At 56.4% G+C, this 23,937-nt stretch overlaps 3 protein-coding genes across 6 annotated transcripts in view; 2 read left to right on the forward strand and 1 right to left on the reverse strand.

Annotated features, from left to right (window-relative positions):
- The first annotated feature begins 1,200 nt into the window (after window positions 1-1,200).
- Window positions 1,201-5,551, forward strand: PPM1N (protein phosphatase, Mg2+/Mn2+ dependent 1N (putative)). Its single transcript, XM_058529602.1, has 5 exons — window positions 1,201-2,148; window positions 2,746-2,863; window positions 2,942-3,047; window positions 3,131-3,191; window positions 4,347-5,551. Exons 1-5 carry the CDS (start codon window positions 1,231-1,233, stop codon window positions 4,413-4,415), a joined length of 1,272 nt encoding a protein of 423 aa, XP_058385585.1. The 5' UTR covers window positions 1,201-1,230; the 3' UTR covers window positions 4,416-5,551.
- A 1,613-nt stretch (window positions 5,552-7,164) lies between these two features.
- On the forward strand, window positions 7,165-20,033 carry VASP (vasodilator stimulated phosphoprotein). 4 transcript variants are annotated; one of them, XM_058529606.1, is made up of 13 exons: window positions 7,165-7,895; window positions 14,399-14,570; window positions 14,657-14,822; window positions 15,892-15,985; window positions 16,479-16,534; window positions 16,647-16,885; window positions 17,036-17,133; window positions 17,682-17,733; window positions 17,898-17,931; window positions 18,149-18,194; window positions 18,353-18,443; window positions 18,995-19,052; window positions 19,180-20,033. In XM_058529606.1, exons 1-13 carry the CDS (start codon window positions 7,891-7,893, stop codon window positions 19,215-19,217), a joined length of 1,149 nt encoding a protein of 382 aa, XP_058385589.1. In that variant the 5' UTR covers window positions 7,165-7,890; the 3' UTR covers window positions 19,218-20,033. The 4 variants fall into 4 exon arrangements, with proteins under 4 accessions (XP_058385589.1, XP_058385588.1, XP_058385587.1 ...); XM_058529605.1 differs by having other exon boundaries at window positions 7,167-7,895; window positions 17,033-17,133; XM_058529604.1 differs by having other exon boundaries at window positions 7,167-7,895; window positions 17,895-17,931.
- A 1,418-nt stretch (window positions 20,034-21,451) lies between these two features.
- OPA3 (outer mitochondrial membrane lipid metabolism regulator OPA3) overlaps window positions 21,452-23,937 on the reverse strand; it is an 82,889-nt gene continuing 80,403 nt past the window's right edge. Inside the window, exon 2 of the mRNA XM_058529611.1 lies at window positions 21,452-22,171. Within this exon, the coding sequence (XP_058385594.1) occupies window positions 21,771-22,171 (401 nt within the window). The 3' untranslated portion in view covers window positions 21,452-21,770. The remainder of the gene's footprint in view (window positions 22,172-23,937) is intronic.

The following is a 23,937-nucleotide window of genomic DNA, read 5'->3' on the forward strand; positions in this document are numbered from 1 at the left end:
GCCGCCGCCGCCGCCCTGTGCTCCGCTCGGCGGGGGCGGGCGGGGCCGCGGCGGGGAAGGCACTGCAGCGCGGGCCCGGGGCGGGGCCAGAGGGAGGGGGCGGGACCCGGGGAGGAGGGCGTGGCTTTCCTACTAGAGGGGCGGGGCTAGGAGGGTGGGCTACGGGGCCGCAAAGGCGTGGAGGGCGGTCTGAAGGGCGGCTCCTAGGCAGAAGAGGGCGCGGCCTTTAGGGAGAGAGGGGCGGAGCCCAGGGTGGGGCGCGGGTCTCCGGGAGAGGATGGTGAAGGAGCCTAGGCGGCGAGGATGCGGGCGCGGATCTCAGAGCGGGTTGGGGCGGAGCTAGGGGTGGTGTTGAGGAGAGAGTATAAAGATTCTACTGCTTTGAGGGAGGGTCCCAGCCTAGATTCTCAGAGGGAGGGGGAAAGGGGGCAGGAAGAAACTACCTACTCACTAAGTTTTGAGCTCAGACGTGGATGGGGCTTCAGCCAATTTAGAATTATTCAGAGAGTTGGGCGGGGTCAGTCAGAGACTGAGCATGGAGGCGTGGCCTAGAGGGAATAGGAAAGAACTGGCAGGGGAGGGGGCACGGCCAGAAGGTGGGGGTCACCCGGAGAGAGGAGGCCGGCTTTGGCTAGCCAGCGTGGGGGCTGGTCTGTAGCTAAGAGGCGGAGCTAGAGGCGGGGTCAGGACTGCGAATATGAAAAGTGTCTGAGGCTGTGGGCTTGAGTGATTGAGCGGGACCTGCAAGAGAAGCAACTGAAGCCCGAGGGTGAGACCCAGACCGGAAGGGTCGAACTAAAACAATAAAGGATTTAAAGATTTTGAAGCCGTGATCTTGGACGGAGCGGTGCTGGGGACCCGCAGTCGAGAGTGTGGTGTTGAGAACACGAATTCTAGAGTTCGTTTCCCTTCAACACTGTTTACTTCTTCTGTGACTCAGTTTCCCCTTCGGTAAATCGGAGATGATGATGTAAAGTAGTGTGTAGCACATGGTAAGGGCTAGTTTGCTACTATTACCATTTTCCCCAGACCCAGATCCCAAACCACGCTTTGAAGGGGTGGGAGAGAGGACACTCAGAAGTCCACTTCCTTCTAGTGACTCGACTTAAGTGCAGGTCAAGGGTATAGGGAGGAGATTTAGGTGGTTTAAAATCTCACAGTGGAGGGGATTAATGGAGTGGGGGGGGGCAGGTGCAGAGGGTGGAGCCTTCCTGATCCCAGGGCCGAAGGATGGCGGCCTTCGCCCGCTTGCTGGAGCGTCTCTTCTGGCCAGCTCGCAAAGAAGAGGAGGCAATGGAGGAGGAAGAGGAGGGGCGCACGACTCCCCAGGGGCCTCAGTTCCTCCTGGACGCGCCGCGATGCGCCCAGCGGCCGCACGGGGGTGCGGTGGCGTCCTGGGGCCTGCGCTTCGGGGCGAGCGCAGCGCAGGGGTGGCGCGCGCACATGGAGGACGCTCATTGCGCTTGGCTCGCGTTACCCGGGCTGCCCCCGGGCTGGGCTTTCTTCGCCGTCCTCGACGGCCATGGCGGGTCGCGAGCTGCCCTCTTCGGCGCGCGCCACCTGCCGGGCCACGTGCTCGAGGCGCTGGGCCCCGCGCCGGACGAGCCCGAGGGCGTGTGCGAGGCGCTGCGCCGCGCCTTCCTGAGCGCAGACGCACGCCTGCGCGCTCTCTGGCCCCGCGGCCAGCCGGGCGGCTCCACCGCCGTGGCTCTGCTCGTGTCCCCGCGCTTTCTGTACCTGGCGCACTGCGGTGACTCCCGCGCGGTGCTGAGTCGCGCTGGCGCCGTGGCCTTCAGCACGGAGGACCATAGGCCCCTCCGACCCCGCGAACGCGAGCGCATCCACGATGCGGGCGGCACCATCCGCCGCCGGCGCCTCGAGGGCTCTCTGGCAGTGTCCCGGGCACTGGGCGACTTTGCCTACAAAGAGGCTCCGGGAAGGCCCCCTGAGCTGCAGCTCGTTTCCGCGGAGCCTGAAGTGACCGCCCTGGCACGCCGGGCCGAGGATGAGTTCATGCTTCTGGCCTCTGACGGCGTGTGGGACGCGATGTCTGGCGCAGCCTTGGCGGAACTGGTGGCATCGCGCCTCTGCTTGGGCCTGGCCCCAGAGCTCCTGTGCGCACAGCTGTTGGACACGTGTCTGTGCAAGGTCCTGGGGGCGGGGCTTGGGATCTTTGAGGGGAAGAATCCAAGGGATTTAGGGAGGAGTGGCTCGATGGAGAGGCATGAATAAAGCTAGAGGAGGGGGTGGGGCTCCCCTAAAGGGCGTGGCCTGCTGGAATGGGGCAGAGCCAAAATACGGAGAGGGTGGAGCCTGAGGGATGCCTTGAGGCAAGATGGGAGAGTACTAGTGCTGGATAGTTAAGTGGGAGGGATTTAAGAAAAAGGACGTGGTCTTTTGAAGTGGGCCGCCCTGGGAGGTAGGAATGGGTCCTGAGATCTGATTAGTGTCAGAAGAAGGAAAAGCAGCTAGACAGCAGAAGGGGAGGGGCTTTGGGGAAGGGGCGTGGTTCTCTTTAATAGGGTGGGGCTGGGACAGTGAGGGCGTCTAAGGGCTTGGTCCTGGTGAGAGGGCGTGGTTTAGACTGGCAGATGGGCGGGACTTGAGAAATGGGCATAACCAGAATGAGGAGGAGGGCACTAGAACACGAGGATTGTTGGGAAGCTCTGCTTCCAAGGGCGTGGAGCCCCCTGCTGGGACATTCAACTGTATCCCACCAGGCTCTCTTTTCTCTACCTTCTCCAGGGCAGCCTGGACAACATGACCTGCATACTGGTCTGCTTCCCAGGGGCCCCCAGGCCTTGTGAGGAGGCGATCAGGAAGGAGCAAGCCCTGGACGCAGCCCTGAGCCGCAGGGTCGCTGGTGAGCAGGCGCCAGGAGGTCAGAGGCAGGGGTGATCAGGAACCAGGGGCACCCCCATAACCCTTGCCTCCTTCTCAGAGCTGTGTTCCTCTGCCCAGGAGACCCCCAGCCTGAACACGGTGTTCAGGACTCTGGCCTCACAGGACATCCCCAATTTACCTCCTGGGGGAGGGATCTATTGCAAGTGAGTTGGGGTAGGGTGGGATGGAATGGGGGAGGGGTGGGAGGAGGAGGGTCCCCTCCTCAGGGTCTCCCTCTGCTTTCCAGGGCCTCCGTCATCGCTGAAGCCTATTCTCAGCTCTGCCAGGCCTCAGGAGAGCGCTGGGAGGTGAGGACCCTGTGTTCTTGAATGTTTCTCTCAGCCGCATGTAAACCAGCCCCGCACCCCCCTTTAGTGATGGGGAAATTGAGGCCAGAGGGGACAAGGGACTTGCCTGATATATAAATAAATTCTCACTCGTGGCCCTGAAGCATTGTGCTAGACATGATGGGGGGGATGCAGAGCAGGGGAGAAGAGATTGTGCTTCCCTCCAAGAAATGTGCCCCCTGCTTTGCTCTGTAGAACCCCCATCATCCCCAGCACCACCCCTTCCATCCAGGAATAAGGCAGAAAAATTCAAGGAATGTTGATGACCCGATCCCAAGGCCTGGAAGTGCTGTAGGGACCACCAGGACATCTCTGAGGTGGTCCAGGTCTTGGACAAGAGAGGTTGTGAATTGGGCCCAGAGAGCCTGGGATAATTTAGAGATGTCCATTGAGGTGGTGGGTGGAGCCACATAAACTAAGGGGGTGGAGGTCAGGAGGAAATGGGAGGGAGGAAGCTGGGGCCACAACCCGAAGGCCTTGGCCTGGCAGAGAGAGTTTATTTATTACCACTTGGAGGAGGGGGAATTGTTGATAGTTTCTCAGCAGCAGAAGGAGGTTATGTGTCAGGACTGTCTGAAATGTGAGGGACAGAAACCCAATTCAACCTGGGAAAGCAACAGGGAATTTACTGGGCCGTGTAATTGAAGAGGTCAGGGACTTGAGGCATGACCTCATCCAGTTGTCAGATGATGTCATCAAGAACCATCTCTTAGTTTTATTTTCTGTGAGTTGGCTTCGTTCCCAGGCAGGGTCTCCGCATGAGCGGGCAGAGAGTTGCAGCTCCAGGCTCTGGTCCCACGAGCCTACCATCCCCAGTGGAGAGGGTGCAACAGTTTCCTAGTAGTTGCAGCTGTGGTTTCAGAGCTGGTTCTCATTGGCCACGCTGGGTCACATGGCTGACCAGTCACTGTGGCTCTGAGTGGCCAGGCTGGGGTCACAGGCCCACCCCTAGCCCTTCGGGTTGGGGTCCACTCCACCCAAACCTGATAGACTGAGAGATGGGGAACTGTGGTCCCTTAAAGGAAAATGGGAGTGGTACTTCCAGAATATAGGGGAGTAGATACTGAAAGGCAAGAAGGGGTTCCTATCTATCGTCTCCCACATTTTGTGTTACAGAAGGGGCAGAATGGGGCTGGGAAGCCCACCGGCGTCCATTCAAGCTCTGCCCTGGACTTGGAGGCCTGACAACTTTGGGGACCCTCTGCCCAGTTGGGGCCTCAATGGAACTAAGGAAGAAATCCCCCTTCCCTAGCTACGCGGACCAGTGGAAGGAAGACAAGCCGATGGAGGAACCCCAGAATGCTTATTTCCCCATCTCCTACTTCCCTCTCACAGAAAGTCTTATTGGAGGGGAAATTCCACTCACCATCTAGACTTAAGAAAAACCCCAAGCCAAAAGTTTTTGAAATATTTAGAGCTGGATGGACTCCGAGAGATCTCCTAGTTCAATAACCTTCTCTTCTCTTTCCATTTTTCATCTGTTTTTTTGGGGGGAGGTAGGAAAGAGTTTTAATTGTTAAATTTTTAATTACATAATTCAAAATATATTTTTCCTAGAGAAAAAAACCCACAAACATTATTCACCCAGTCATTTGGCAAATATGTATTGGGCGCCATCTTGCTCACAGCCACGAAGTAGGCAGACCCAGAGATTCCTGCCCCCGGGGGGCCCACCTCTTAGTGGGGGGAGACAGCAAACAGGGGAGCTGATAAATAAGATCGTCTCAGTCACTGACAAGTGTCTCAAGCAAAATAAAACGGGGACATGATAAGGAAATGACTAGGGGAGTGACTTTGGTTTTTTATATTGTTATTCATTTATTTCTTGAATGGGGCATGAGTTCACTTGGTTGGAAGTTCAAAGGGTACAAATGGTGTACAATGAGAAGTCTTTCTCCATCCCCCACCCCTCCACCACTCAATTTTCCACCTGGGGATGGTTGCTTTAGACGGGGGATCAGGGAAGATCTCTGCGGAGGGGACAACTGAGCAGAAACCTGACAGAGAAGGAGCAAGCCATGCAAAAACCCCAGGGAAGAGTGTTCCAAGGCAGAAAGAACAGCTAGTGCAAAAGCAGGTTCAAACTTGGCATTTTCAAGATAAGGCTTGAAATCTTTATGACCATTGAATTCCCCACAGTTCCATTTCCTATCCTATTGGTCAGCACTGCAGTGAGTTTGGAGTAGAATTTTCCAGACCTTTTACTCTGCATGTACACACATGTATATGGTACCTTAAGGTGTTTCCTTCATTTTTTTCATACCCTATGTATCATTTGGCAATTTGTTTTTTTTCACTCAATAATACATTGGAGGGCCGGCCCCGTGGCTTAGTGGTTAAGTGCTCGTGCTCCGCTACTGGCGGCCCTGGTTCGGATCCCGGGCGCGCACCGATGCACCGCTTCTCCGGCCACGCTGAGGCCGCGTCCCACATACAGCAACTAGAAGGTTGTGCAGCTATGACATACAGCTATCTACTGGGGCTTTGGGGAAAAAAAAAAAAGGAGGAGGATTGGCAATAGATGTTAGCTCAGAGCCGGTCTTCCTCAGCAAAAAGAGGAGGATTAGCACGGATGTTAGCTCAGGGCTGATCTTCCTCACACACACACAAAATAATAATAATACATTGGAGACCTCTTTCTTGCCATTTACACACCTCATTCTTTTTAGCTGCTGCCCAGCGCCTCACACAGGGATGTGCAATGGTTTCACTATCCATCCTCCTCTTGATGGACATTCAGGCTATTTCCAATTTCTTGTTGTCACCTCATTGCTGCCATAAAGATCCTTCATCAGGCTTCTTGTGTACATATAAGAATGGTTTTTACATTTTTAAAGGGTTGGGGGGAAAAAGGGCAAAAGAGACCCTATGCATAACATGCCTAAAATATTTACTATCTGGACCTTTATAGAAGAAGTTGGTTGACTGCAAGGCAAGTGGCACACAGAAGCGCCACCCCTCCCATTTCACCCGTGGGAAAGCTTTGACCCAGAGAGGAGAAGGGACTTGTCCTCTCACGGCCTGAGGAGACACCCAGAAAAATAATTATAACCTAGGTGGATCAGGATTCACGATCTCTCAGTAGGATAGAAGGGGACAGGATTACTCAATTCTTCAGAGAAGAATGAACGTCAGAGCATGGTCTAGAAGGATGAGGGAAAGGTCAGAGGCATCCGGGCGGAGGACCCTGCTTGGACAAAGGCTGGGAAGCTTGATTGCCTCACTTAGTAGCTGGGCCCTGAGAATTGGTGGTTTTACACTCCCACCTTGCACTCAAGCGCTACTGGGGTTCTGGGGGCTCAGGCAAGGGGGCTATAGCCCATATTTATTCCCTCTCTCCTGGCCTCAGTTTACCTATTTGTAAATGTCTAACAAGATTTCCTAAACTCCTGCCCCTGGCTAGGGCACCTTACGCGGGCCAGGTGGCGCTCTACGGGAGGGGTGTGACCACATGCGTGACGTCACGTGGGGCGTGGCCTGCGGGACCCGCTGCGGAAGCCTCGGAGGGTGTCAGGGCTCAGCGGGTAGCCGGCGCGTGGGGGAGGGGGCTCCCAGGAGCTGGCACTAGGGAGGGTCTCGTCGCCTCGGTGCCCTCCCATTGCTGGATGATCCCGCCATGCTCCGCGGGCGAAACTGAGTCACGGCGGGGCGTGCGTGGGGAGGGGGCCAGGGGCTTTATCCACACGGGGACCTGGAGTCCCACCCCCACCCAGGTCCAGCACCGCCCCCACCCCCTCCCGCCCCCACCCTGCGGCTGTGAGTCAGCGGCCGGCCGCGCCCCCTCGGCCCACTTCCTCCTCACCTTCCCGGGCCGGGCGGGGGGCAGTGAGCGGGAGGGGGCCCTCCTCGCCCATCCCCCACCTGTGCAGGGGAGGGGGCTCACCCCTGAGTAACCCCTCCTAAATTGGCGGAGATGAGAGACCTTGGGGGGCGGGGTCCGACGGGAGGATTTAAGGGAGAAAATTGGAGAGACTATGCTACACCAGAGGGTCCTCCTTGCCCCCCTGCTAAATGAGCAGAATGTAAAGAAATGCAGAAGTCGATAGGGAGGTGGGGAGGGTGAGAACAAATTGTGACCCCATTGAGATCCTCCTAGGAATTTCCCCGGTGGGAGGGAACGAGAGATCAAGGAAGGATCCCTTCCCCTCCACCAAGCTCCCCCTCTAATGTGGGGGCGAGCCCCAGCGTGCACCCCTATGCAATAGTGTTGGGGCAGGGGCAAATAGCGGAAGGCTGGGGTTCCGCGTTGCCCTTTTAAGCGCCCTCCAGCCTCCCACCCCGCCGCCTGGAGGTGTCGACGGCCCCTTTAAGACGCAGGGCATTGTGGGTGCGGGGAGTGGAATTTTGGAACGAAATGTAGCGAAGAGAAGTACAGTAGTAAGAGTAACGTTGTAGCCGCCGCCGGCCGAGGAGGCGCGCCGGGGAGGGGACGCCGCACCCCCTTTCTGCCGCAGGGACCCCCCCATCACACCCCCAGAGGGAGGAGGCGCCCGAGGACCCGCCCCGGCCCACGTTCCCCCCAGGAAGCCGGACTCTATGGGGCGGGACCCTGGGGGAGACTGAGCAGAGCCTGGAGCCAGCCCCGAACCCCTGAACCTCAAGCCCGGGGCGCCCCGGGAGCAGCCAGCCCGTGGGCGCGCCGCCCGCCCGCCGAGCAGCCATGAGGTGAGCCTGGATCTGCCCCCAGCCCCTTCCCCGCCCGGCGCGGGCTCCCCGCCCCGCCTTTGTCCCCCTCCCCCCCAGCTTGCTCCGGGCTCGAATTTGGGGACAGGGCATGGGGAGCCTCGGATCTGAGGTCGAGCCCCCTGGGACGAGCTCCAAATACTGGCCGCTTCCCCGTGACTCCCCAGGCTCGGGGTGGTGCCGGTGAGCTTCTCCTGGGAGCCCTCGGATTTGGGGGCGCTCCGAGGACTCTCGGATTTTTTTCAAGACTTTTTCAGAGGACCTCCAAGTTGGCAGCTACTCCCCGCTGGGAGGCCAGGGTTCAGGCAGGGCTCAGACTCGCCTCCAAATCTCAACTCGGGCTCCGGGAGGGATTGTAGGGGGCCGGTTTGGGGGTCCTGGAAGAGAGATTGAGACGTAGAGCTTGGTTTGCGGGGTGCCCCTTTACGTGGTGCTGGGAAAAGTCTTCCCAAGTGGGACCTCGCTCCTGAACTTCGGGGGTACTTAACCCTCTCAATTTGGGGGTGCTCTCGTCCTCCTGGAAGAGGTTGGTGCCGACGGATCCAGGGACTCAGACGCAGCCTGGAGGGTCTGGTGGGACCCCCCTCCCCCACTGCTCCCCACCCACGATCTGCTGAGACGGGCTGTGCCTAGGACTGAGCGAGCGCTCCGTGCGGAGGGCGGCGCCCCGGCCACGGGCCAGCAGGGCGGCCCTCTCCCCCACCTGCCCGGCCCTGGGGAGGGAAGGGGCGCGGCAGCTGGGGGAATGGGGGCCTTTGTCTTCCTGACTCACCTGTCGAGACAGCTGGTGTTTGGGGGGCGGGCAAGGAGCGCTGTGGGCCGGCTGCTCTCCCCACCACGGCGCCTCCCCCTTCTCTCACCACCGCCCCCCCACCCTAGCCATCCGGAGCTGTGGGGTTGGAGGAGGGGCGCTGGAAGGCTTCAAGGTCATAGCCCTCTCCCCCTGGGACCCAGGCTTCCCAGATAGTTCCAGCTCTCTTCCCAGGAATTGAACACTGGGGGTGGGGGACCCAAGGATTTTGTCTTGGGTCCCTCAAAAGTCCTGGGCTCACCTGAGGGCGGGGCCCGTGCGGACTGGGGGACCGGACTAGGCCCCCCCATTCTCCCCTCTCACTGACCCCCCATAATCTCTCCCTTGAGGCCTGAGCCTGACAATACTATCTCCCTTCCTCCACTCTCTCAGGGACTTCCTGCCCCAAAGCCCCCAGCTTGAGGGGGGAGGCCCCTGGAGACCGATAGGGATTAACCCCGTGGTGCCCACATCCTCCCACTTCCCCATTCCCCCTACCCCTGCCATCTGACATCAAGGTGGCCTGCCTTTTTATGACTGTCAGAGAATCCCCTTCCCCCATTTGTTCCTTCTGATGTGAAAGGAAGTGTTGGAAAATTGGGAGCAAGGGGCACCCACAGACACCCTCAAGACTTCCTGCCTACCCTTTTCTCATACAGCAACATGCCTTCAAGGTCTGCCCTGGAGAGGGGGCCGTGGTCAGGAGCCTCTTCCTTCACCCTCTTCCCCGGGGACTCTCCTCTCCCACTGCCCCCCAGCCCTGCCCCTCGCCCCCCTCTCCCCGCGTTTCCGGTCCCAGGCACCGCGGTGGAAGGCGGATGGCGGATGTCCGAGCGAGGGCTGCCTCACTCGGAGACCGTAAAAGGGCAGGAGCAATGTCTGGGCCGGCCTCCCACCCCCCTCCAGCCTCGAGGCCCTGGCCCTCCCACAGGGCCCCCCTACTGCTGGCCGGGCGGAACCTCCCACCTCCTGGGGGGTGGCAGAAGTTGCTGATGCCTGTCCCATCAGAGGGTTACTCCTACCTCCTGTGGGGTCTTCCCTGCCGATGGCCACACCCGCCTTCCTGGGCTGGCCCCTTCTCCTGAGACAGCTAGGATTCAGAACGCCCCATGCCGCTGTATGGGGGCAGCTGGGGAAACTGAGGCTCAGAGAGAGAAAAGCCTGGCCCAAGATCACTCAGAAATTCCTATGCAGTGTTGCGGGAGGGGAGGGGACCAGGATGCTCTGATTTCTGGCTGGTTTGACTGGAGATGGTCTTGAGGGCAGTTGAAAGAGAGGATGCTAAGATGGAAAATGACAAAATATAGTTCTTTTTCTCCCAGTTTGACAAATATTTGTTGAGTGTATGCTGTGTCCAGGAATCTGAGCTGGGATTCTGGGAAGGCCAGGAAGCGGGGCAGAGGTCTGAGAATCCCGGGGCAGAGGGGACTCAAGAAGAATTTGGGTCCGTTTCTTTCCTCTTCCAATAATAGTAATTATTATTGCTGTTTTAATTTTTTCTTAAATAATGAGACCATTTGAGCAAGCATCCACTTTGTGCCAGGCTCTGTACTAGGTGCCTGATTAAGTTTAATCCTCACAGCAATTCTAAGAGATTGATGCTATTATGACTGCCCCTCCCCCAGATGGGAAAACTGAGGCAAAGAGAAATTAAGCAAATTGCCTATTAAAGTCAGTTTGGAAATGGGCAAACCTAAATTTGAACCCAGGGCTGTCTCCGGACTATTATGCTATTAGAGAAAAAGGAAGCTAAAACCTTTAATGGTCTTTTAAAAAGAATACAAATAATATGCTTTCACTGTATGAACACTTAAGATAATGCAGATAAGCAAAAAATGCCCAGATGGGAACTTTTACCTTCCTGTTCCTTTATGGGAAACTAAGGCCTGTCTGGGAGGAGGGACTAGAGTGACACAAGCCCCACAGACCCTAGATGTGGTTCCCAACCAGGGTTCTTTAAAGAAGATTTGTAGTGTGGAAAAGTTGTGTGCGTGGGGGTTTGGGGAGTGGATCACAAGTTTTATGGTTTAAGGGGGCTATGGGGTAAATCTTGGAGATGGGATAAAGGGGCGAAGGGAAGGGCAAGCCTCTAATCTGGAAGGTTCGAGTAAACCAGAGTGACTGTGCTTGATTGCCTCCAGTCATGGGAAGCTCTCTCCCTCCTGTTTTGACTCTCAGCTCCCCTGTATGGAGCCTATGCCAAGTTCTGGTCCTCGGCTTAGGGCTTTTCTTATCTCTTTGAATCCTTACAAGAAACCCAGTGAGTTACAGTTTCCAGGGCTGGAAACTGAGGCTCAGAGAGGTAAAGCCACACGACAAGGAGGTGACTTGAACTCTCTTTCATCCACCGTGTGCTAGAATTTTCCAGAATGTGAGGACTTGTGAGGAGGGTTGGGTCCTGGGCTGGCTGAGGATTAAGGCTCTTTCATGTCAAATTGGTGGTTCAAGACCCCGGGAGACCACTGGAATTAGGCAGACCCCATTTCAATCTCAATAACAAATTGTCTGTGAAAGTCCAGCTTTTGCCTGGTTTATAGTTTTCTTTTTTGAACTTAAGTAATGAAATAGTTTTTTATAGGTAAAACTAGTACATGATAAAAAAGAAAGAAAGAAAAGAAATAAGCGATTCAAAAGGGTAAACACTAAGAAAGAAAAGTCCGCTCCACACCCCCCCAGCACCCTCCCCAGAGCAGCCTCTGCATATATCACCACTCTGTGTGCAGATGTATTTATATCCTCCCCACATTTTTTTTTAACCTCTGATACACACCACTTTATACCTTACCTTTAAAAAAAATTCAGCTGCACTGTTTCCTCATCTTTAAATGAGGTTGAGAACTTGGGTTCAAATAGGAGCCCCTCTGCTTACTTGCTGGGTGACCTGGGACAGGCGTCTCCATCTCTCTGTGCCCGCAGTTTCTCATCTGTCACGCAGAGAAGCACCAGAGTCCATCTCCTGGGGTCATTGCAAGGTTCACCGTGGAAACTGGAGCTGAGTACCCAGAACAGTGTCTGGGACACAGGCTTGCAGATAAATGTCAGCTGTGGTTGGGTTTTCCTTTTTTACAGATGACTAACAACTGTTGAGTACCTGCTATGTGCTGGGCGCCATTCTAGGTTTTGGGGACACAGCTGTGAACAGAAAGGACAAAAATCCCATCCCTACATGGTCCTGATGTTTTGGTTGGGGAGACAGACAGGGATCGCGGCTAGGAAATGTGGGACATGGGATGAGAGAAGAGGGTAGTCAGGGAGGGCTTCTTGGAAGAGGTGACGTCTAAGCAGAGACCTGAAGGAGGTGAGGATAGGCTGAGGAGAAACACATGCACAGGCCTGAGGCAGGAATGCATCTGGCATGTTGAAAGAGCAGCATGCGGGCTGGTGGGGCTGGAATAGGGCAGTGGGGCTGGAACAGCGAGCTGGGGGGAGGGAAGGGATGAGATCAGAGATCACGCAGCTCACGCAAGCCATGGAAAGAACTTGGCTTTTATTCTGCGGGAGCCAGGGGAGATTCCGAGAAGAGGAGGGACATGATCCGACTTGTGTTTTAACAGGATCCTTCTGCTGTAATGGGGACATTGCGACCTGGAGAGGGGCAGGCCCAGCCTGGGGTCACTCAGCAGGCGCCCAGCTCTCTGGCCAGGCCAGAACCTCAGCAGGGCAGGGCCGCCTAGGAGAGCAAAGTGCAGCCAGGGCGGAGTAGCAACAACAGCTCTGGGCACCTGGCCAGAGTCTGCCCTGGGTGTGGGTGGCAGGTGTGGGTGAGGCCTTAACCTGGTCCTGCTAGGGGCAGTGGGAGCCAGAAACAGCCCCTGAGGCTGCACTTCTCTGGAAATAGCACCTGCTCTTTGGGTAGGGCCCACAGAGTCCCGGGTGGTTAAGACTGTGGCTCGGGAGCCAGGTGGCCTGGGTTCAAATCCTAGTTCTGCTACTCACTAGCTGTGTGACCGCAGGCAAGTCACTCAACCTCTCTGGGCCTCTGTTTGCAGTCCTCACTTGAAAATGTGGATAAAATTGTGCCCAGAGGAAAGGGCTTAGGGCGCCTGACCAGCTGAAGGGCCTCATGAGAGGGAGGTGCCACAATTATGTAAACTTGGGGGGGCCTGGAGGCTCAGCCTCCTGGCCTGGGAACTGGGAGCTGGGTCTGCAGAGGGGCTTTCCCCGGCCTGTCTTGCTCGGCTCAGCGTCACACCCCAGCCCCCAGCCCTGGTACAGATGGAACTATTGCGGGGTGTAATTTCTCTCCCCGGAAACCTCTGACCACCAACTTCCTCTTTTCAGGAAAAAGGGCAGTGGGGGTGGGGTGGGGGTAGGGTGGGGGCAGGGACACGCGCTTCCCCCTGGTCTCCGTGTGACCTTGGGCAAGTCACTTCCCATCTGGGAGCCTGAGTTTCCTCATTGTCGGGGGGGAGCATTGACCCTCCCCAGGAGGACTGGTGGGGGGTTGGGAGGGCTACAGTTGTCCAGGGCCCCAGGGGTGCCTGTTCTGGGTGCTCGAGAAAGGGATCCTGACAGTTACTAAGGGCCCAGACTCGCTACTCCTCCCACTGCCCTGGGAGGTGGTGTCTGTCATTTCCCCAGTTTGCAGACGAGGAAGATGAGTCCTGAGTGGGCAGGTTGCCGGCCTGAGTCACAGGGAGTAGGTGTCTCGGCTGGGATTTGAATCCAGGGCTGGCAGTGGGTCTCAGATCCTCAACTCTGAGCCGGTTTCCTGACCGCCCTCCCCGCCCCCCCCCCCCCCCCCCCCCGACTGAGTCAGATGTGCATTCCTCTGGGAAATCCTCCCCGACCCCCAGGCCCGGGCAGGTGCTCCTTCTGGGCATCCCGAGCCTGGCCTTGGGTTGTGGCTGTCTGGGGACGCGACTGTCACCTGCTCGGGAGGGTGAGGCCGGGCCTTCTGGGTCACAGCAGAGACATGGGCCTGACAGAGCAGGGAGTGTCTGCCGATGGCGGTTGGTGCTCGGGGCCGCGTGAATGGGGTGGTAGCAGGAAGTGCACGAGCCCGGGATCCAGCATGGGTCCCCACCACCCTTCCCCCCTGAACCTCACAGCTTCCTTCTCCGACTGGAGCCCGGAGTGGGGGAGGGGAGTCCGAGTACCCTGGCAGAGATGGGGAAACCGAGGCTCTAAGAGCGCCGGGAGGGGCTGGTTCCCAGTGCTGCCCACAGCTCCTGCCGCGTCCCCCGTCCCCCCTCTCCCGGGTCCCCTCCTCTGCTCTCACTCTGTACTTACCTGCATCTCTGTTGCTGCCTCCCTGCCTTTCCATCTGTTTCCCCCCACTCCATTCCCGTCTGTCTGTCTTTCAGTCTGTCTCCCCTTTGTCCATCTGACTCCCTTTCTCACCTCTCTCTCCACGTCAGTCTATTTGTCTCTTCCAGTCCGTCTGTCTGACTCTCCCTGTCTGTTTCTCCCCATCTGACTGTCTCTCTCTTTCCTCGTCTGTCTCACATCCCTGTTTGTCTGTCTGTCTGTCTGTCTTTCTCTGTCCCATCTGCCTGTTTTTCTCTCCCAATCTGTCTGTCCGGGTCTCCCCGTCCGCCTGTCTCCCTCTTCTCTGTGTGTGTCTCTCTTCCTTTCACACTCTGTCTCTCAGATCTCCCTGGGGACCCAGATGGAGAGGGCGATGGGCCCCTGGAGGGAGGGCGCCGAGCTCCCCTGGCTAACCAGCCGCTCTCCCGTCCCCCCCTCCTGGCAGCGAGACGGTCATCTGCTCCAGCCGGGCCACCGTGATGCTTTATGATGACAGCAACAAGCGATGGCTGCCTGCCGGCACGGGCCCCCAGGCCTTCAGCCGCGTCCAGATCTACCACAACCCCACGGCCAATTCCTTCCGGGTGGTCGGCCGCAAGATGCAGCCAGACCAGCAGGTGAAGCCCCCCTCCCCCTCTCCCTGTGCCAGCTGCGCCCCACCCCTGTGCCCACCACCCCTCCCCCTCCTCTCCCCTCCTGCCAGGTGGTCATCAACTGTGCCATCATCCGGGGTGTCAAGTACAACCAGGCCACCCCCAACTTCCATCAGTGGCGCGACGCCCGCCAGGTCTGGGGCCTCAACTTCGGCAGCAAGGAGGATGCAGCGCAGTTTGCCGCGGGCATGGCCAGCGCCCTAGAGGCATTGGAAGGTTAGAAACAGTGGGCCGGGGGACCCCTGAGCTCTGCCGTGTGGCCTGCGGCTGCCGCTCTGGGCCTCAGTTTCCTCAACTGAAAATGGGGCTAATTCACTGCCGCTGTGGAGAATTATTATAAGGGTTTTGTGTGGGCTCCTGTGTGCACCCACATATAAAACGCACGATTCTTCAGGGTACAGTTTGCTCCGTGAATTTGTACGCATGCACACTCCCGTGTGACTGCCTCCCAGATCAAGAGATAGATGTTTCCAGCCCCCAGAAGTCTCCCTGTGCCCTTTCGCGAGGTAACAATTGTACTGACTTATATCGTCATCGTCAATTACTTTTCAGGCATTGATATTAAGGAAAAAATCTCCAGTTGGCATTTCTTAAAGTTGAACATGCCCATGAATCATCAGGGCATCTGGGTAAAGTGCAGACTCCCGTTCAGTTGGGCTGGCTGGGGCCCGAGCCTCTGCATTTTTAGCAAGCTCCCCGGTGATACTGAGGCTGCCGGTCCAAGGATAGTACTTTGAGGAGCGAGGCGTTAGGTGGTCGACTGCCGTGCATGTAACTTCAGTGTCCGTGGGGAAGGGCTTGCTTGACTGGGGGTGCACAGAAAAACACGGTGGGTGACTCAAGTACTCGGGAGCCGGTGGCCTGGGGATGGGTGAGGAAGAGACTCTCGGCCTTTCCGGGGGTCTCAAGCTGGGGGTCTGAGCTACTGTTGTCAGCGGTTGACTCCTGGATGCTGGAGTCAGTCTTGTTCCTGCAAATTCCAGTCTGTAGGACTTGGGACGAGTGACTGGCCCCTCTGGGCCTTCGCTGTCCCCCCTGTCACTTGGGCATCATCCCAGCCTCTACCTCACACAGCTCAGTCAAGGCAGGCTGGTGCTGGCCCTCATCCCAGAAGTCTGCCCAGGTGCCCACACTCCAGCCCCAAGCGTCAGGGTCCCGGGGGAAGAAGGAAGTGAGTGCCTCTGGGCAGGATTCCTGGGAGGCCTGGGAGAGCCGAGGGAAAGTGCCAACGGGTGGGGCAGAGTTCCAGCCTTGACTCATCACCCTTTTTCCTCTCACCTTCCAGGAGGTGGGCCTCTGCCCCCGCCACCACCGGCAGCACCTTCTGCCTGGTCTGTCCAGAACGGTCCCTCCCCTGAGGAGGTGGAGCAGCAGAAAAGGTGGGGCCAGCCCCTGGGTGGGGAACCTTACCACTGCCAGAGTTCTAGGATATTCCAGAACCCCTGACTCCTGGAGTTCAGAATGCTCCAACTGTCAGTTTCCAGAATGTTCCGTCTCCCCGGGGGACTAGAAATTGACCGCTTTCAGAAACCCCCACCTCCTGGAGTTGGAGAAAGTCCTGACACTCAGAGTGGCAGAACCTCCTGGGCCCCCAAATCCTGGTCCCCCAGATTTCTGGAGTCCAGAATCTGGTGGTTTCAAGGATCCTGGGCATTTTGTAATTCAGGTGTTCTTGATAGTTTGATGACCGGAATGCTGGCATCTTGGTCCCTGCCTGTCCCTGCCCTCCCCCACACCCCTTTCCTGGGCCCCCGGGGAAGGAAGGCACGGGTGGGGATTGGGAGCCAGCCTCCCCGGAGACCTCTGAGCGAGAAGGGGAGGTTACTGGCTGTCCTCGGGCCCCGCGTGATGGCAGCTCCATACCCTCCTCAGGCAGCAGCCTGGCCAGCCGGAGTACGCCGACCGTGAGCGCCGAGTCTCCAATTCAGGTGATTGCTCCAATGACCTCGGGAGGACCTCCCTGGAGGAGGCGGTGGGCCGCTGGACAGCAAAGAATGAGGCTTCTCTCTCAAAACCCCTCCTTTTTGTGTGTTGTTTCAGGCCCACCTGCTCCCTCAGCTGGGGGACCGCCTCCACCTCCAGGACCTCCCCCTCCTCCGGGTCCTCCCCCACCCCCTGGGCTGCCCTCCTCCGGGGTCTCGGCTGCTGGGCATGGAGCAGGGGGAGGCCCGCCCCCTGCCCCACCTCTGCCCACAGCACAAGGCCCCAGTGGTGGAGGGGCCGGGGCGCCCGGCCTGGCCGCAGCCATTGCCGGAGCCAAACTCAGGAAAGTCAGCAAGGTGAGGAAGCCAGGCGTGGAGGGTGTGGGGTGACTGGGTCCTGATGGGGTGATGCGATGAGGCCAAGGTCGCCTGGGGGCGTCATAGGAGAGCTGGGAGGCCAGGAGGCCCGCCCATAAAGCCCCATCCTCTTTGTAATTTCTCCAGCAGGAGGAGGCCTCAGGGGGACCCCCGGCCCCCAAAGCTGAGAGCAGTCGAGGCACAGGCGGGGGGCTCATGGAAGAGATGAACGCCATGCTGGCTCGGAGGTGAGCCTGAGCCTGCAGCCCTCAATGCCGGTAGACAAACCCCTCAGCCCAGCAGTTACCACCTGAGATTCCGGTTCAGTAGGGCCAGGTCGGGGGAGGGCTCAGATTCCCCTTTTGTTGTTTGTCTGGGTGAAAGTTCCCCCTTTGACAGCCAGGTGTGGGATGTAATGCTGGGGATTGCAGTCCCCTGAGATGGCTGAGGTTTGCAACCACCTAGGCAGCCTCTAGAATGTTCTAAGACCCAGAATTCTAGGACTGTAGGAGATCTTGCCTCAGAATCTGGAAACTCAGATTTCTGGAGTCCCAGCAGTCTCAGCTAGGGCCCTCTGCCCTTAGAATTTTGTGATTCCCAGATGTGAGAGTCGTAAAAACCCCCACCCCAATCTAAAAACAGCACTCTTTAACTTCTGAAGCTAAGGTTGTCTTAGCCTTCATGAATTCCCAAACTCTGCACTGTAGAATCCACCTTTCTAGAACTCTGGGAAGGGGAGTTGTCGAGTGGCTGAGGGAGGAATGAAGCCATCTATTTTTGCCTTTCCCTCCTGCAGAAGGAAAGCCACACAAGTTGGGGAGAAAGCCCCCAAGGATGAATCTGCCAATGTGAGTTAGGGGCTCTTCCTGCCGTATACACCTTACGCTGTACCACTAGGGTAGAGATACTGGGGAGGCGGGAGTGTTAGGGCTGGGCTGGGTTTGAAGCTGATGGAGGAAGAGCAGAGGTGTGGCAGGGGCTGGCTCATGACAGTTCTATTTCCCACCAGCAGGAGGAGCCAGAGGCCAGACTCCCAGCCCATAGTGGTGAGTGAGAGCCCAGTCTAGCCACAGGAACTACAAGTCCCAGGATGCCCTGTTCTCACATATAAAGCACTCTCAAGGGAGAGTCTGTGCAAATAATGCTGGGGATTGTAGTCTCCTGAGATGGTTCTTTGAACACGGGCTGATGAGGCTGTGGGAGAAAGATTGAGTCCAGACATTTCTTGTCGCTGATCTTTCTGATTTGTTGTCTGTCCCCCAGAATCTGTGCGGAGACCCTGGGAGAAGAACAGCACAACCTTGCCAAGGTGGGCCATCAATACTGGGGACCCACCCTCCACCCCAAAATAGTTGGATTCACCAAATTTGCAGGGAGGAACCCAGTGTGACCCCTGGAATGGGAGGGAGAGGAGGCAGGCCCTCTTTCTAACCTCGTTTCTGTCCCAAACCACACCAACTCTCCCAGGATGAAGTCGTCGTCTTCCGTGACCACTTCCGAGGCCCACCCCTCTACACCCAGCTCCAGTGATGAATCAGACCTGGAGAGGGTGAAACAGGTACCTTTGGGCAGGGGGCAGGGTCTAGAAAGGGGTCACAGGAAGAAAGGAGATCTGGGTCTAGATTCTGCCACTGACACACCATGTGATTCTAGAAAAGACCTTGGGAAGCTCAGTTTTCCAGTCTAAGAAATGGAGAGATTGGATCAGTTCAGAGATGACACAGACACCACAACCCTCTTTGCCAGTGCCTGTGACAGACCTTACAAATCTATCACTGCACTCATTCCTGATAAATACCCAGAATCCTTTTCAGTGCACCGTCCCCAGACATCCATCACCAATTGGAGTTGGCAGGGGACTAGAATGTATTTGCCAACCCTGGTACTGGATGTTCTCCAGTGCCCTTCTTCTGTCTCCAAGGGTCCAGAATTCTCCCTTAGAATTCTCCGGTCACTTTGTGGCCTCGTCAGTGATGTCAAGTTTGTGTATGTGTGTGTAGGGGGGGTCTTGAATCTCCTTCCTCTGGCCCATCAGTCATTAAGAAAGGGGGGATTCGTTTCTGCCAGTCCAGACACCCTTCCTGATTGGTTACATCCCATTATTTCCAGGAGCTTCTGGAAGAGGTGAGGAAGGAATTGCAGAAAGTAAAAGAGGAAATAATTGAAGGTGAGGTTGGTTTTTTTTTTAAACCCTTATTTATTTTGGAGGCATCGTGTCCTTTGGGAAAAGCCCTGTTTTGGAAGGGAAGGGGAGGAGGCTCTGCCCCTGATCTCTGCCCCTTGTTTCCTTCCAGCCTTTGTCCAGGAGCTGAGGAAGCGGGGTTCCCCCTGACCACAGGGCCCAGAGATCCCGTTTCTCCTTTCCGCACATCCCGCCTGTCACCCTGCTTTCCCTGGCTCAACTTGACTTGGAATTGGCTGAAGACTACACAGGAATGCATCTTCCCCACTCCCCGTCCACTTGGAAAATTCCGAGGGGGTGTGGCTTCCCGGGCACCACGCCCACACCCATACTGGCTGCTGATTAGCTGGGGAGGCCCCCACCCTTTGCTCCCTTTGGTCCTTCCCCTCTGCCATCCCCTTGGGGGGGGCTGGTTCCTCTGCTGGGGATGTACCAATTAACCCCACAGTAAGGGAGAAGGAAGGAGGGAATTTCACATTCCCTTATTCTAGGTTCACTTTAACGCTTAATGCCTTCAAATTTTTGTTTTTTTAAGAAAAAAAAATATATATATATTTAGGTTTTGGGGGGTAAAGGGAAATTTTTTTTCTCTTTGGTTTTGATAAAATGGGGTGTGGGGAGTTTTTAAATGCTATCGCCCCAGGCTTGTCCCACGTGGGGCAGCTATTTAAGGGGGGGGATGTCCCACCAGGCTGGGGGCACCTCCCCACACCCCAGGGACCTCCCTTCCCTCTGGCTCTTTCCCCTTTTCTATGAGGAATTAAGATGCTGTAACTTTTTGGAACCTCAGTTTTTTGGTTTTTTATTTGGGTAGGTTTTGGGGTCCAGGCCATTTTTACCCCCGACGGAAAATAAGATGAGGGAGAGAGGGAAAGGGAGGAAACACCCCCTCTCCCACCTTCACCTTGAGCTTCTTGAAAATGGGCCCCTGCAGAATAAATGTGCCGGTTTTTATAAATGCTAAGATTTCTGGAGTGATGTGAAGGGCTACTCTGACGCGGATGGGGGCCTGCCCCTCCATCCCCCAGTAATCCGCCAGCCCCTCATCTTCCTCCTTCCCACCCTGCACCTGGTCACTTCGCTCAGCCTCCTGCAGCCCGGAAGGGGGGCATGTCTCTGCCCTCTCTCAGCCTCCCTCCCTCCCTTCCTGTGTCCCTCACCGGGCAGCTTCCTCACCCTTTCCCACCCTGCCCCACCAAGTCCCCACCCTAGAGAAAGCCAGGGACAGTTGCTCATGGACTGTGTGGGCTTGAGCAAGTCCTTGCACTTCCTGTGGGCCTCAGTTGCCTCATCTGGGAAAGGGCTCACAGGATGACTACCCCTTTCCCACCAGAATCCTCCCAGCTTCTCTCCCGATTTGAATGAGCCTTGTACCCATTTTGCAGGTGTACCTCATGGTTCTCAGACACATTCTTAAGACTACCCCAGAGGTCCTTTAATTATAAAACATTTACCGTCCAAAAAGATAGAATTCAGAAGTCACAGAGCTTCTCATAGACACCCTCGTGAGCCGTTCAGTGGGTTGGCAGGGTGTATGTGGGGGAGGTAACACTGCCTGGTGGAATATTCCGTTTTGGATGAGGGTGGGGACTTTCAGGGCTGAGGGGCAGGTGGGCCCACTGGAAGAAGCCTTTGCATGAGGAGGGTGAGGGGGGACTGGGCCATCAGTCCAAAAGCGAGAGGGAAGGCGGAATCCCTGAGTGCTCTGAAGAGCAGGTTTGGATGGAAGATGGGGGATGAGACAGTGACCCTGTAGTAGGGGAACAAGTGGTCCCTATGAGAGGCCAGCAGGAGAGGACGGCGGGTAAGGACCCAGTAGGTCCAGAACTTCCGGACAGGTAAACAGGGCAGAGAGCAAAGCACAAAATGGTTCAGCCCTAGGCGGGACCAATTTTTCTACCTTAAAGGGCCAAGTCCTGGTGGAACAGACTCCAGAAGGGGGAGGTGGGGGGAGATCTGGTGGAACTACACGGTGTGGGAAGACCCTGCACAGCCTCTCCAGTGGGTTATGCCACAGACTAAAGGTGGTGGTGGTGGTAGGGTTCTGTTGGAAAGATCTACTTGAGGGGAGGACCCTAGTCAAAGCACCCGCGGCAGACTAAAGGCTGGAGCCACAGGGGGACACTGAAGCTAAGGCACTCCAAGATCCGTCCTTCCCCGCCCCCCAGAGCAGCGAGGTAAATGGAAGATGATGGGGCCGGGACGTCCACTGGAAGTTTCTGCATTTTCATGACAGTGGTCTGTACCGATGAAGAAGGGGGAAGGGGTGTCTGGTGTAATGGATGAGGGTCCTGGGGAAAGGACCACTCTTGAGGTAAGCGGAGGTATGAGGGACAGAATGCGAGTTGGCTAGGTCCGTGTGTCCTGCTGGCCCCCTAGTGGTGGGGGGTTGGGATCCATGGAAGACACTGCCTTTCCATTCCCAAGTGCTGAACGAGTGGACTGGACCGGAGGGGGTTGCCTATTGGAACGTTCTACTAATGGGAGGGAGAGTCTCAGCTGAAGGTACCGCTGGGCAGGTTAGTGGGGAGGTAACCAAAAGCCGGGTTGGATCAGCCCCAGTCCAGGATCCCTTCCGCCCCTAAAGGGCCCAGGTGGTGTTAGCGGGGCCAGTTCAGGAAGGGGCAGCGCGGACAGAAGGCCACGTCGGAGACCTCGCAGTCCAGACAACGGTCACGTCCAAGACCAGGGCCCCGCGGCCTCCTACTCCTCGGGCGTGGGCGCTGCCTGGGGCGCGGACGGCGGCTCCCGGGGGCAGAGCTGGGCGCGCACCTCTTGCACCTGAGCCCGCAGCTCCTCCAGGGCGCCCAGGGGCGGCGCCGCCTGCACCTGCGCCTGCAGGGCCTCGAGCGCCTGCGCCAGGTGGCCCACCTCGTCCCGCATCGCGTCCCAGGCGGCGCGCTGCTCCGTCTCCTTGCGACGAAGCTGCGCCTTCTGGCGCCAGTACTCCAGCACCAGGCAGCCGCAGGCCACCACGAAGATGCTGGCCTCGCCCAGCAGCTCGGCGCCCAGCTCGGCGGCCGCCTCCTCGTTCAGCGGCTTGACGGCTTCGGCGTTGAAGCCCAGGATGCGCATCTTGGCCCGCATCTCCGCCCAGTGGTACACTGCGGGGGAAGAGAGGGGTCAGGGGGCTCGTGCGCGGGAGCCCCCTGCAAGCCCCGCCCCTCGACGCCTCGGTGCCAGGTCTGAGCAAAGGGCACAGGCAGCCAGAACAGCCGGGCCTCACCGACGCAATGCCAAGTTGATCTGGCCTGGGGTGGCCCGGAGGGCATCTTTTGAAAGCGTCCAGAAGAGTCTGGCCAGAAGCCCGGGATGAGAAATGCTGCCCTGGAGGGGAGGTTCTGAGTGGGGGCCGCACCTCTGGGGGGTCACAAGTCCAGGGCAGAGGGGCTTGCTCCCTCTGCTCCTCCCACCACCCACCCGAGGGCCGGCCAGGCCCCTGCCCTCCTCTGCTGCCGGTGGAGTGACAGCTCTGAGTTCCTTCTGTTCACGGTGGCATCTGGGGCTTTGGAAGGAGCTCAGGGCTCTTCCCTAATCACTTATTCACGTGAATAGGATTATCAGCATTGTCATCGTTTGTAAACGCAACCTAAGCATGGAGCTGATGCTGACACCTGATTCACTCCAGTAATAATTAATATTCATCCATAGATACACGAACTGATTGGAAAAATAAGCCTCCTCGGGCTCATTAAGAGGTGAATTTCTTGGGGCTGGCCGAGTTGCCCAGTGGTTAAGTTCACACACTCTGCTTCAGTGGCCCGGGGTCTTCAGGTTCACATCCCGGGCTTAGACCTATACCACTCATCAGCCATGCTGTGGCAGCGACCCACATACAAAATAGAGGGAGATTGGCAAGGATGTTGGCTCAGGGAGAATCTTCCTCAGCAAAAAAAAAAAAAAAAAGAGAGAGAGATGAATTTCTGAAAACATTTTATACTTAACCCCTTCCAGCCATCCTCCACAGCAGCCAGACTGACCTAATTACCTTGTCTTCCTTTTAGTGCATAACATATGCACATGGGCGGAATTATCTAGACGACAGAGAAGGAGGTGTATTGGAAAACAGAAGTCCATTCTCCCAGCTCTAGCTTTAGTCCTGCTCCTCAAATGTTAAACACTTTTGAGCTTTTCTGCATTTATTTCTTCCACTTTAACCCTATGAAACCAAATAACAAGCTTATACCTCTATTTCTTGATTTACTAAATTGAGTTTTTAAAAATATTGTGACTTGATTTTCCATTGCCACCCTCCGTTATGTGAATTTATCACATATTCTATATGCTTTCCTTCTCCCTCCGTATTTTTACAAGTAATTTTTATTTTATTTGTTACTGTTTATTGGTAACCTTTGTAATTCTAAATAATATGCCCGTTGCCTCAAACTTCCTGACACGTACACCTGTAAGTATATTAACTGCCCTACCCTGCCTCTCCTCTCCCCTCCTCCACCTCCTACGGTGTGTCTGCTGTACTATTATTTTTATATTATCAAGGCATCTTTCTGAGGTTCTAATAAGTCTTAAGTGCTCTGTCCATAGGCTGAGTCTGAAAATGAAAATATAGAGCATGTATCCTCTTAAGGTTATGTAAATACTAATCACTGTGAATCCATAATGAAGATGTAATTTTCCTGCATTCAACCAGTGCTGTCTGAAGCATTCACATTAAATGGCAACTCTAACATTGTTTCACATAATGCTACGTTTTAGTCTTCTCATATTTAGACCTTGATTTTACTGTATGAAGCTTTTTAGTTTCCCTAGGTGCTTCTCACCACAAATGCCACATGTGACCCACAAATGCCTAACTCAGCATGTGACCAAGATCATCCAGCCCTTTGCTCCTTTTCTTTATTAAATAGTCAGC

This window comes from Diceros bicornis, chromosome 34, assembly GCF_020826845.1.
Source record: "Diceros bicornis minor isolate mBicDic1 chromosome 34, mDicBic1.mat.cur, whole genome shotgun sequence".
Taxonomy (NCBI): Eukaryota; Metazoa; Chordata; class Mammalia; order Perissodactyla; family Rhinocerotidae; genus Diceros; species Diceros bicornis.

Excerpts from the sequence above, each read along its gene's own strand:
- PPM1N (XM_058529602.1), top strand. The coding sequence starts at position 1,231 with ATGGCGGCCTTCGCCCGCTTGCTGGAGCGTCTCTTCTGGCCAGCTCGC. Across the intron at positions 2,149-2,745 it reads TGGACACGTGTCTGTGCAAG|GGCAGCCTGGACAACATGAC; the intron begins GTCCTGGGGGCG and ends TACCTTCTCCAG. Across the intron at positions 2,864-2,941 it reads CCTGAGCCGCAGGGTCGCTG|AGCTGTGTTCCTCTGCCCAG; the intron begins GTGAGCAGGCGC and ends CCTCCTTCTCAG.
- VASP (XM_058529603.1), top strand. Across the intron at positions 14,823-15,891 it reads CGCCCTAGAGGCATTGGAAG|GAGGTGGGCCTCTGCCCCCG; the intron begins GTTAGAAACAGT and ends CTCACCTTCCAG. Across the intron at positions 19,053-19,179 it reads AAAAGAGGAAATAATTGAAG|CCTTTGTCCAGGAGCTGAGG; the intron begins GTGAGGTTGGTT and ends GTTTCCTTCCAG.